The sequence below is a fragment of the Apteryx mantelli genome, chromosome 2, assembly GCF_036417845.1.
Source record: "Apteryx mantelli isolate bAptMan1 chromosome 2, bAptMan1.hap1, whole genome shotgun sequence".
In the NCBI taxonomy this organism is placed as follows: domain Eukaryota; kingdom Metazoa; phylum Chordata; class Aves; order Apterygiformes; family Apterygidae; genus Apteryx; species Apteryx mantelli.
In genome coordinates, this window is record NC_089979.1 from 152,142,708 (window position 1) to 152,156,487 (window position 13,780).

General features: G+C 36.2%; 1 protein-coding gene across 7 annotated transcripts in view; it reads right to left on the reverse strand.

The window, feature by feature from the left end:
• MPP7 (MAGUK p55 scaffold protein 7) overlaps positions 1–13,780 on the reverse strand; it is a 181,159-nt gene that overhangs the window by 44,406 nt on the left and 122,973 nt on the right. For all 7 annotated transcript variants that reach the window (XR_010883523.1, XM_067291837.1, XM_067291841.1 and 4 more), the window contains 5 exons: positions 9,374–9,455; positions 7,597–7,682; positions 5,724–5,798; positions 4,894–5,090; positions 4,314–4,378 (listed from right to left, as the gene is read on the reverse strand). Coding sequence is in view for 6 of the 7 variants with exons in the window: in XM_067291837.1 (XP_067147938.1) it covers positions 4,314–4,378; positions 4,894–5,090; positions 5,724–5,798; positions 7,597–7,682; positions 9,374–9,455 (505 nt within the window). In the remaining variant the exon portion in view is untranslated. The remainder of the gene's footprint in view (positions 1–4,313; positions 4,379–4,893; positions 5,091–5,723; positions 5,799–7,596; positions 7,683–9,373; positions 9,456–13,780) is intronic.

The window sequence follows — 13,780 nt, forward strand, 5'->3', positions numbered from 1 at the left end:
GAAAATGCTTGAGGGTTTTGTTATCCCTCCATCCTTTCTGCACTAACTCAGAGCCTCAGAAATAACATTATCAGTCTTATCAGCAGGTCAGCACATCTAAACTGTCACTTGTCTCATGCATTTAAATCTTATTAAATCTTAATGCTGTTAAACTTATTGAGATGGTTTTCCATCAATAATGAGAAACTGAAACAGGTCAATGTCCATATAAGCTTTGCGTTCGCTATTTTAAAAACTTTAACAACAAGTTTTTATATGAATAGAATCCATAAAAAATGAACTATAGTGCAAACAGTGACTACCGCAATACTCTTACATAATACTGTTAATAGCACTAATTTAATCATTTCAAAGACCATTCGCTCTGGGGTTCTTCCTAACTGGATTTAAAGGCAGCTTTTGTTCATCAGTTCTTCCACTCTCCTTGTTGTAGTAATTTCTCTCTTTCTTTATCCTCAATACTAAAATTCACTTTCCTGCTTTTCTTCTCATTTCTTTATTCCTCCTTTTTCCTGGACTTCCTCTTGATTTAAAATCATCTTTGTTCCATGTAGCCTCCAGCTATGTTATCAATTTCCTGCCACCTTACTCCCCAATACTATCAAGTTATGTGCCCTCTCTCTTTTCAAATAAAAAAGTGTGATTTCACTTACCTTTCAATATAGAATGTTTATTGTTTTGCTTCCTCTTCTGACATTACACGTTAAAGGTTTTTCACTTCGACTGGTGCAATGTGAGAATGAGTCTGTTACCTCTTTCAAGACAACGGCTACATTCTGGGAGAGGTGTGTGTCTGGATATTACTCTCTTCTACAGAGTATTTACTTTTACTTATATTCACTCTACATATAGACACAACGAAAAAATTGACTTGGCTTATGACAGCAGCATATTAAACTAAAACTAAGTATTGGCATTTCCATTATAAACTGATCCTTTTATTAATTTAGAATTAGGCTAGGTTTATGTTCTTTTCAGCGCAAATCAATTCTTGCTGCAAAGTTCCATGGAAAATTTGCTCTCCTCCCTCTCCTCAAGATGTGTAAGCATGGTCAGTATCACCAAAGCAGTCCTCTTTTCTGGGCTTCTGAATTTATGGTACACAAATATGTGTACATATTAATTACTTCACATGACATGCATTGCTATGCTGATAAGTATAAAAAAATTCAAAATTGAAAATAGAAAGAAGGCTGTTGAAAAGTCATTTGATCTATCTTCTTTACAAGCTTTGAAACATACTTAATTATCTAAGCAAATCCTGATGGATGTTAATGTTGCTGTGAATACAGTTATCGACTATGTTTCAAATAGCTCTTTTTCTAGTTAAATACAAAAAAGTCCCTCCCAGTTCCAGACACTGGCATGAGGAGAGAGACAAAAAGCACTACTACCCTGGAAACCCACCTAAGAAATCAGAGCTGATCCACATTTTCTTGGTATTCAAGAAAAATAGAATATTCCTCCTCAATTCTCCCTATCAAAACCAAAGAAATCTAATTAGGTTTCTTCCTCATTACAAAACGTGGGATCTATGGAATGAGTTGACTCAACAAAGTAGACTGACATCCAGAGGTACTTACCATGTCTCAAGAAAGCTTCCTAGTGTAACTCCCAGCCCTCTCAGGAAAGGGGCTTTTATTAGCATCTCTGTTGAAGTTCAAATGGTTTTCATCTTTTGGCAGCTGTAAGGAATATCAGCTGGCAAATTGCCCTCTCCATCCCAACTGCTATGGAAATTCAGATCATAGGATTGGATGGGATCAACTACAACAGCAAGGAACCTTTCAATATATAGCTTATTCAGAAGTAGCTTGTTCAGATCTACAGAACATTGTTTCCCCCACAAAACTACCCCTCCAAACACTGAAGAACCCTACAGCAAGCTGAAGGCCTGTAGTACAGGACCAAAAAACAATCAGACGAAATCAAGCATTGCCAGTGTCCTACTTCTTTATATGGGAATTTGTTAAATAAAACTTTAGAGGACAATAATCAGTGGGTCATGCCCCGCAATACAGATAATGACAAAAACATCAGACCCAGCAGTCCTTTCCCGTTTTCTCTTCTCCATGTCACCTTCCTTACATGTTTCTGAGCCTGGCAATATGCTGTTTGTTCAGCTCCGCAATGCAAGATTTTCCAGCATCTCCCAATTTGGCAAGATGGCTGCTGTGCACAAATGCAGGCAAGAGCCCCACATCTCAGTTTCAGTGCCATGCTTCATAACACAAAGAAGCTGCCTAGCTTTAGAAAGATCACAAGGTTGCAGAGCTTCTCCCAGATCACCTGGAATCCTCTTGAGAAGACAAGCAAGTGCAAGGTTTTCCTGAGAGCAACTTGAGCAACATTCTAGTCATGACATTTTTCTATAGGCGAATTCTTGTCCTTAAAATGTCTCATCTGTGAAGGACCTGAAATCCCTCTCAACACCAAAAACATGTTTAGCCTTTGAATAAGGAGTAGACCTCCACTCAGAACAGCACTCTCCCTCTTTCCATGGAAATCTGTCAGCTTTAGCAGCAGATTGTCCTAAGATACGAGGAAGAGAGAAAATGGCAAATCTATATTACTCTTCTGTCCTTCCTCTTTCACGAGGCACCACTGCCTTCTAGACAACACTAAGCTGGACCTTGCTTTGTTTCAAGAAAGTCTAAAAGAGATTAATAACAGGTATATTGCTCAACCCCAAGGCCCTGTGGTGTTTTAAAGGAAAGTAGAAAAGAGTTTTTCTCACTTGTTTGAGCAAGTCAAGGCAAGATAAATGGAGAAAACAGAGAGAAAAAATAGTACACATCATACTGTGGGCCTTCTTTGTATTACAAATTTGGCAATTCCCAATCAAGTACAGGCTGCTTACTTGGAAGGGTGAGAGGCATCTTGTAAAACCTTTCACTCAAAGGTCAGTAAAAAGATGCAGTCTATTATATAAGAAATCACGCAGTTTTGCTGCAGCAGCTGATTTACCTCTTCAAAAGCACCATGCCACCTTATTAGAAGGCTCTTATTCAGGCATTATCCAGACACAAGAACAGTGGACAGAAATAGCTATACGCTGGGATCAGAAACTTTTTGAAAACTGGGGCAGAGCAACTTCACCTCGAACCTAGAGAAACAACATATTTACTGCAAGCTGAAGGACCTCCTCATTGTTTGTGATCTAAGTAAATTAGAAATGCTATAGTGTAACCATGCAGTTTCCTGTTAACGTAATTACAAGGCTAATTGAGGCTTTTGGAGTTAACAACATCATCAGAACTTATAAACAAATAGTGAAATGGAATGAAAGATACTAAAATATACTAGAATATTAGAAAACTAACAGTAATTGTCAAACTCTGGAACACAAAAGCCATGGCAAGGAGTTAAGGAAAATTGCAACAGAAACCTCAGTGAAAAGTTTTAAAGTTAAAAGCATTTAGTTTTGTATGTAGTCTGCCAGCATCCACTGTTTGCCATAGTATCCATACTTTTTGTTTTAATGATAGAGAAGGAAAGATGTTTGGAAATTTTAGACCAGTTTCTGAATATTTCTAGTTGAACTCTCAAACATGTTTGTATTTAAGATTTCGATCCTACTGAAGCATGATAGTTTCTTACATTGTACTCACTTTGTTATGAGTCTGTGTAACTGAAAGAAATAACAGGTCAAGTAAAATATGCAATAATACTTAAAACAGATGTTGATGTAAATTCCAGTGGAAAGAAAATATTTGTTTTAATGTATATGCTTGCTTAGAGCTTATTTTTCATATATTGTGCAACTACTGTATTTAAAAGCAGAGACTATTAAAAATGAATTTGCTTAGAAAACAATAAGAAAGAGTACCAAGAGAGCCTGTAAAAGAACCGAGTGTCCCGACTTTTTAAAAAATTCACACTGCTTCATAGGACACAAAAAAATCATCAGCCTTATGGGGGAGGGAAGGGAGAACATCAGACCTTTTATCTCTCTCAATATAAATTTCACTGTATTGATGCAGTCCAAATTATATAAAGTTTAGAGCCAATTCTGTAATATTTCAACAGGAAAAGAACACTCCTCGACCTCTGAATTATTATATATCAAAACATTAATTGGGCTCAGTGCTTCAAAAACAAAGTCAGAAGGTTGGGAATAATTGTTAGCTGGTTCTTAAAGTTCTAAACTTTAATTTCAGTTGTTATATTTATTTTTCCTACTGATACAATATGATCAAGGAGTTATTGTGCCCTGGAGAAATGCATCTTCTATTCACAAGGCTGAAACAAACTGCTATTTTATAAGGTTAGAGATCAGGACTATGATTTCTATTCCAGGTTAACAGACTTACATGATTTTCTGTTGGAAATTTTCAGTGGCTGAATCTGCACTTCTGGTCTTCTTAGTGCAAATCTCCTATAAAATCGGAGGTGGTAGGGGAAAGACACAAACTCCTCAGTTTTTACTGCAAGTTTGGGATTAGTAAACACTTAACATCATTAGACTATTGCAAAATATCCAAAAGATATTATAAGAAATTAACCTAAAACAATCTATTCACATTCTAAAAAATTAAATACTAAGCCTCAAATTTTTGTAAGGTCTCCAAAACCTGCTGCAGCTCTTATTCCTGCATAGTACATCAGTGTGAATACAGATACTGATGTGCTATTTTCCATATGGTTTCTCTTTCAATCTGGATCAGTGTTATCCTATCAGTTTTTGTCATTATTAATTCTAGCCAGACAAATAAGGAAATCCAAAGTATTTCAGCAATGGGTTTCCAAGTTCAGTTGTCTTGCTGCAAATGTAGGTTTATCATACCCTTGTAATCTATGAACATATATATGACAACTGTGCTGATCAAAAGACTCTACAAATGTCTTTTTTTACTACAAAACATAATGAAACCATGCTTTTCAATAGCTCACCTCTCCTGGAAATGCTTTGAAGGGATTAAGCCTGCTCTGGGATTGGCATCACCTTCGTGTTTGGCCTGCCACCAGGTTGCATCATCCTGGCTCATGATCTGAAGGATATCTCCTTTTCTGAAAGCAAGTCCAGCTTCTTTACAAGGAATTGCTTTATCCTCATTAGGATCATAGTCAAATAGGGCTCTGATAAACATCTGAAACAAACAGTGTTTTTGCTTTAGAATCCAAATATTAAATGTAATCCAAAGGTATCTTGCTTTTTTGCTTTTACTATTCAAAACCAAATTGAGCTAAATAATGTAATGCAATAAAAATTTACTGCTGTAAAACATCCTTATGGAAGTCTAACACTAGAAGATAATACAGCAATCTTTAATTCATTGCTCCTGCAACCAGAACTTGTATGCAGTAAAGGCTAAAAGATTCAGCTTCCAAAGGTAAACAGAACTTTGGATTTTGCAAGTAAACAGTGTGCCAGTAAGGGGAACAGGAGAGAAGATACTTTTGAACTAAGGTGCTCTAAAGTGCCTTCTGCCCAGGGTACGATGGGAGAAAAGGAGTATTTGGAAGTAAGCCAGGTCCTAACAGAAGGCTGAAGATCACCTATTTCAACTTGATGGCTGCAGAGTTAGAACCATGCTAGGCCCACTTGTAAATCTAGCATGTGAGTATGCAAGTGTACAGTGCCCTAAACATTGTCACATCAGAAAATCTGAGGCCTGAGGTATAAATGACAATCTTGGTTCTGCCATTAAAGCAAACAATATGTATCCCCAGCATAACAGTTACTGCAATAGTTTCCGAAATACTCTTAAGTAGTTACCTACCTTGCCTTCCTTCACTGGGGCTTCTTCCTTCACACTAGGTATAATTTTAAATGTAATTGCTCCTTGAGACTGTGCCTGGTGAATATTTTAAAAGGAAATGCACTGAAAATTAAATTCTACATTTTAAACAATATAATAAATCTTAAGAGGAATGGAAATTCAAATTAATTTTAAAATACTCAAAATATAATGAATTCATCCTCTCCCAAGCATGATTCATGGTGTCATGGTACGGACTGTGAACTGCAAAGAGTACATGTACCCACTTGCTTTTTTTGCATCACTGGCAGGTAGAGGAGAAATGGTAAAAACTGGGACATGCATGTTTCAGAGGTTCCAGTTCTACACTGAAGGTAAGAGCAAATGCGATAGTTAAAATGTATGCATATCAGAAGCAACTGCAGGATCCCTGGCAAAGTTTGGAGATCCCTGGAAAAATCCAGCTAACATTTCATTTTTCAAAAAAACTGATAGAAAAACTCAAATAGGCTTGTGCCATATTTATCCTATAAAACTACTGGGGGGATTTATTCTTTTGGCAAGTTAAAAAAACTAGAAAAGAAAAACATTTTTGAATAGACTACGTGTACTAAGTGGAAAAAAAGTCCTCCACTATAAATCTTAAAACAAGTTAGCCATCATCAACCACCTCATCCATTCATCTTTCCCTATATCCCACTTAAAATGTGTCTGGCTGCTTTTTACTTATTAACCACAATATATTCCCACTGCCTCAGTGACATTGTGCTATTGAAGGAAGTGCTAATCAGCTGGAGACTCTGCTACTATTACATACTGCCGACAAGTTTCATAAAACTAGCAGAGTGCAACAGACAGCCAACGATTTAAGCAAAATGGAAACAGGCCTGTCCACTACCAAGTGAGACATACCGCTGCCTGCGTGTCTGTGATCCGAAAGCTCACTGTTTGACAAGCAGCAGCCAAGTTCTTATTTCACCAGCCGTAGGACTGGAATCAATAATTCTGTTACTTTTGAAACAAGCTCTAACTAGCTTTTGATGTTTATATTGTACCTTAAGGAGGTAAATGGGGAAATTGTTCACACCTTTGCTAGTGCTATTGTGTTTCTAGAGATTTTTAAATATTAATTTTTGCAGGAAAATATGTTTCTTTAGGGAGCACAAAACCATAAAGCAAGTATGAATATCACTGGGCTAACACCTGAAATGAATCCTTTTGGCTATTGAACCAAAACTGTAAGACAGTCACTCACTTCAGCAGGACAACCATACATTTATGTATTTAGAAATGACTGAACCATGAATATAAAGAACTGTTGCCATCATCATCAGTTTCTTTGCTGCAAAAATACTAAATATTTCTGAAAAAACTGAAATTATTTAATTTGAAATAGTGCTCCATAAGTAAGTCACTAGGTTGGCTTAAGGAATTGTGTAGTTCAGAGGAGAGCAAACATAAACACATATATCACTATAAACTGTGAATCAATATAAAATATACTATTAATATATCCTATTATTTGATTATATCAAATATATATTAGGAATTCATTTTCACATGGAGTTAACGCATTAATAATAACTAAGACTAAAATGGTTTGAATTCAACATATCAGTGCATGCCTTAAACTGCAGGTTATACAGTGATGCCTGCAACATATTCATAGACATATTATTATCATTAACTACTACTAAGTCATTTGTAATTGCATATATGTAATGTGTGGTCAATCATTCTTTAAGAGAAAGGAAGTATAGGTTTATAAATGATGGTACTAAAAGAAAAGGCAATATTGTAGAATATACTTTTTCTAAGAAATATACGAGAAATAGTAAGTTGTATTACTTTTTCTTGACTCTCCTAAATTAATTTAAAAATGTTCAGTACTTACCAAAATGTGTATTATTTCTTCAGGTTTTTTATCATCTACAGGAATCCCATTGACTTCCCTGAGTTCATCACCAACGTGAATAAGACCTACAGAAATAAAAGAGTTGTTAAATGGAAATTCTGTGTAATACGAAAGACGCCATCAACATTCAGCTTTTTTTGCCTTATTCATCCACTTTAAGCTCTAACTTGAAGGCAGGAATATATGTCAAACACAACAATTGATAATGTCCTCACAAATAACCTTGAGATAGTTGGTTTACTCACCCCCCCCCTTCCTCCTGAAAACTAGTACCATTGCTGTATGACTTTTCCAGACTGTCTTGTATGCAGATGTTTGAAAAACATCTGTGCCAATTCTCTTTCCACTCACACTACTTTCTTATTGCTACACAGCTGCAAGTACTGCAAAGACAACTTAGACTATGAGTGCTAATTTGGTGGCACAAACGCTTCCTAATTTAACAATATATATCTAGATTTATTCCACACAGCTATTCTCAATTGCCTTCAATGAAAAGAGACAGGCACCTTTAGAGGATAATTCAGGACCCCTTTCTTAAGTTCTTGCAGATTTTAAGTATCCCAAACAACGGGAGTCAGGGATGTGCTGATATTTTGAGAGTTACCAGCTGAAACCCCAAATGGATACACTACAACTTCCAAATATTCTTAAATGATTACGATTACTTCAGCAAAAACAGCCAATGGAAACATGGGTAGTAAAAGTCATTCTCCCAACAGAAGTAAAACTAAATTTAACAGTAGTGCTTCAGAGAAAAAAAGAAAATAATACAACAATTGGTGATGTTAATACAAGTTCTTTGTGATAACAGCCACCCATGTAGGTAATTCAGGTTATTATTTTTATATTAGTCAGATACCACAGAGCACTCTAAAAAGACACCTTGATTCAATAGCTCTTAGAAGTTACTTCCATAGGTAATCTTTCTACTGAATTTCATTAAATTTGAGGGCCCCCCTAGGCAGAAGGAGTGCCACAAAGTACTTCACTTTCTGAGCCCAGTGTGTTGTGCTTTCAATAAATATTCCCCATGCATTAATATTGCTTCATTTACCCAGCTCCTTTGATCAAAACTTTGTAAAGGCCATTATTTGTCTGTTTAAAATTTTGACTAAAATAGAGAAAACAATCACTCAATAATAAAGTAAAACCAGAAGAACTCTTTTTTTGATTACACCCTTAAAAATGTAGTGTTAAATGGCTGCATTATAAATGAGCAAAATGGTTTGAATAAAATTGAAACTGAACCCAATTGTTCTCAAGAATTAAGACCTTTGAGGCTTGTCAGGAAATGACATTAAAAAAAAAAATCACTTCCTAGCTTAATCTAAAATGTACAATGACAAATTTTTGCCAGTTTTATTTCCACCCACAAAGAATAAGAAAATATAAAGAAAATCTTCTTAAAGAAACATCCAAAATCTCATATAAAATAATGCAGCAAGTTATAATTTGGCTTAGCCCATTTCTTAGTGGATGTCTTCAACTGTAAACAAACCATGCTATACAAAGACCTCAACAAAAGCCTGCATTTACTAACTCAAATATACTCTGTTGCAAGTGGATTGGGGAAACAATTCAGCAAGAAATACTTTCACCAGTATTGAAACATCACTTTGGAAAACTTTCCAAACCTGAAATTTTTTTGTTTGTGATACTGTTGTATTTCATGCATACAGAATATTTCCATTTCATCTCATTTCTTTCTGGGTTATGTAACTTGAATGGCTAGTGCCAAGAAGCAACACCTTACCACTTCTATCTGCAGCTCCTCCACGCATTATCCTGGCCACCACAATTGCACCAGTATGTTCATCCCTTTTAATAGTAGCCCCCTTTAAAAAAAAAGAAAAAGATTCTTGATTAGTTTGAACGTAATTTTAATTCACTACCCTAAAAAACATTTACTATGTAAAACTGCAAAATGTTGATATAGTACTGATGTGTGAATAAGCCAGAAATGACACTTGTTCATAAAAAGAATACACAAAATATGTGCCACTATTATGATCTTAAGGTCTGTGACTTGTTTTTTTTTTCCATTTAGTGACTCATCCATTTTGCATGTACACAGCTTTAAAAAGAAGCACAAGTGTTACAAAAAGTGTACTTTTCAACTTAATGTTAACAACTGCAGAGTACATTACTTGAATCTGTTGCTAAAATTGTGCTAAACTATTACTGAAAGTTGATAAAATGTTGTTCCCATACTAAAACAGCCCGTATTGCACTTAGTGTTCAGAACTGCCTGTGCGCTCACTAACAATTATTTTGCTTTTCTGACGACAGAGGTTTGCAGTGTTATCAAGAAATAAACATAGATCTAAGAAATCCTCCTGTACTTCAGGGCTTACCTGGAATACACAAGGTGCAACACACAGAAGGCAGAGAAGTGGAACATTTCCTGTATTAGTCATGACTGTTTTCACACATTACATAAATACAGTGGAAGACCTTTAGGTAAAATGACATCATGTAGTTAAATTTCTAGTGAATAGCTGTGTAGGTCATAAAAATGCCTTTGTAACTAGAACTGCGAGCGTGTTCTGAAAAGAGGCACAAGTGACAAGGATGAGTCCTGCACACCAGCAGGAACAAGAAGGAGAAGAACAGAAGAGACATTGAACCCCTGTTCAAGTTCTGGTGATGCTCTTTCAAGCAGATGAGAAATAATGATGTGGGGAAATTCCTGCCTTATTCTGGAAGACAGAAACCACCAGCTAATGAGGGGGGTTATGGCTATATAAGTATTTCTTATAGTAGTTATAGTAATACTTATATAGCCATATATAATATATGGTTATATGTTATATATGACACACACATATATATGTAGGTTCTAGGCAAACTGTATTTACTGCAAATAGAGAAAACTGCCTCAGAAAAATTAATACAATCACCACACAATATTCCCTTCAGCAAAAGCTTTAAAAGAAGCCAGCACTCTAAGTAAAATCTTAGAGCTGTGTATTGTCCATTTTAAGTTACATCTTAGATTTATTTGTATGCAATTCTATCTGCAAGCAATGCAATTCCACCATTTGCTAAACTTATTCTTACATATTGCTTATAATGCAATTATATCAGTAGACATTTGTTTGAATTCCTTATTATGACCTCATTCCAGTTTCAAATAAGTCTGAGAGCTTAGAAGGAATTATAAAGATTTAGCTGCAATTAATCGCACTTCAAAAATTCATGACTTTAGACTTCTGTATAAAAAGCACTGAGTACCGTTATGAATATATCAAAGCAAACATTAACACACCTATCCTATAGCTCAATATTAAGTTCTGATCTTCCAGCAACAGCTACTATTTTGAAGTTTATTATTAATACCTGAAAAGTAACATCTGTTTAAAAGTACTAAGCAATTTTTCTGAGTACATGCATCAACCCCCCCCACCCCAAAAAAAAAAACAAGGCAACATTATGATGCTAGAGCCAAATACAAATACAGGATGTTTCCACCGTATCGTCCATGAACAACAGAGGCTCCCATTCAGCAGTAAAAGCGCCTTGAAAGGAAGAGGCTTTATGCCTGTTACCTACAAGTCAGCAATGTTATATTTCACTGAATGCAAAGTGCAAACCATGACTGTCAGCCTTCCACTGAGATCACCCGACCACCACATCCCCTAACGCTCATGTCTGAAAACGGTTACTTAACTTCACCTTGTTTTTAGACAGGCCCTAGGAAAGACTTGTCTGGAATCAAAGAAGGTAGTATTGACCAAGCTGACATCTGGAAATAATGATAAGGCACTTGTCAAAGTGGAATGGTTACTTTATGCTTTAGGCAATTGCCACTACCAATATAGTGGCACAAAATGAATTCTAAGCACAGATTAGCTGACTTGAGAGAGTCATAGAAAGTCAAGGTAATTTGGAATTTTCACACAAAGCACAAAATCAAGTTAAAGTTTACACAAAAATTATGGAACCCAAGTTAGCTAATTGAAAATAATTTCTTCCTGGCAAACTCAAAGATCAAGTGAATGGGCAGCCCCATAAGAAGCAGTAGTCAAGTTTTGTGATTTTGCTGTACTTATGGTAAACACAGGAAAAAGGGGGTTCTTCAAGTTTCTCTCCCCTCCAAATTTAGAATACTTAAAAAGAAATCATCAAACACAAATAGATTTCTGCTTGAATGCATGGAGACTTGATTTTCTGAAAAAGCAGTTTCTCTTGTACTGCTGCCAGCTCTGCTTAAACTATGAGGTATATATAATCTGGCAAGGATTTCTTATTATGAGATGTTCAGCTCCAGTACTTTCAGTTACATGTGCAGTGCAGCTCCTCATTTAGAGCTTTAAAAATGGAAGAAGGTTAGGCTGGACCTTGAGAGCTGGAAAATATTTTCAGTGCTGCTCGCCAAAAGTGTAAGTTACCCTAAATGAGACATATACAGATGTAATAGCATAGCTCAGTTTAAAATACTTTTAAAGGGAAAAATAAGGAGTTTAGGAGACATATGGCAATCAGACTGAGAAAAAGTTTAAAGGTATACCATGCAAAAGCACTAAAAATAATACAAGCTCCTTCAGTGAGGCTGCCTCTCCATTTTTTTCATTTTTAATGTAATAACACAGATTGGTGAGCACCACTCATGGTTTCACAGTTCTGAGCATTTTTATTTATCTGCTTGTTCCAGAATATAAACATCATAAGCCTTTATTTTTCAAAGAAAGAAAGACTAGCCTGTAAAATAAATTACTAATAAGGGGGTTTGAAACATCAATAATATTTTTGCATACTTTTCTGTTAAGGCATTGAATGCAAATGAGACCTTCAATAAACTTTATTTTAATGCATTCAGTATTGAAAATACAAACACAAATATCAGTTACCTACCTCATAGTGAACAGTTATTTAAAAGGCGATGTCCAAATTCCACCCTTGGTACACACTGTAGACTATGCACACAAAAGCTGACTAGTAACAATACCCATTGAGGTTGTCCCTATACCCAGGTTAATCCCACCTATAAAACAGATTTTTTTTTTTGTTCATCACTAATAAGAGCCCAGCTATAGGGACTGTGATTAAGAGGCACAGAGGGAGAGCTGTGGACTCTGTGCAGGCAGAACACGGAACAGAACATTCTTAATTACAGCAACTCATTTCACCCATGTTTAGCTCTGGAAGTCAGGTATCTAGTTCAAACCAGGTGTCCAGGCTCCTCCTGCAGTTAATGAAAAGAAATAGGCAGCTCCAGGGATGAATCATCCCTTTGTTAAGACAGGCATTTTAAAGAGATGGAATGATTCAATCTTGGGAGCTGCCTATCTTTTCTTGACTACAGACACAGCACAGAAATTAGTTTTCACATAGCTAAATTTGTGTGAAATGAATCTGTGTGACTAAGAAGCAACCATCTTAACCTGAAGAGGAATCCTGTTCAGAAGAACTGCAGCCATCTCTGCCAAACCTGGAATCCGATCTGGAAGCTAAGGCTGGAAGCCGTCAGAGGCCAGTAGCTGAACTGAACGCCTGGTAGCCGCCCAGCTGTACATTTCAGATATCAGGAATGTTAAACAGGAAGACTCAAATAGCTGGAAAAATCCCTAGACTGCAGCACAAGCAAAAAAACTTCTAAGCTATCTGATAAAAAGGCTAGCCAGGTGAATTTTGGACTACCTCTGAAAAAGAGGTGTCTCTCGTTCTGTCTACATAAGGCTTAGGGAAGTTCTAAATTACTTTGATGAGACAAAACCTCCCAATATGTAATTTCATCTCACTTGAGTGAAACCATGTTAATGGCATTTGCCAATAGAGCAGTAAGAAAAAAAAAAATCTGTGGAAGAATGAACTGAAAGTTTAAATCGCCTTTTGCAAAAGAATTGGGGGGAAGTTAAGCAATGATTGCTAACCTTATGAAATCTGGCCTACAGAAGGCCCTCCACAAACCCTTGTGTTTCCTTCTCACAGTCTTCGTTAATATATGAGTAAGGGCTCAGAGCACCAGCGAGTTCCGTAACTCAGAGAAAAACATGAACAGCATAAGAGGAAATATGGTGCAGTCTGATACAGAAATGGGCAGTAGATATATTGCAAAGGAGTTAAGGGAGTGCCCAGTTCGCTTCACAGCAAATACCATTGAAAATAACCCAAGGGAGATACAGTCAAAAACTTCCAGCAGGGGTAGCTGATGTAAAGC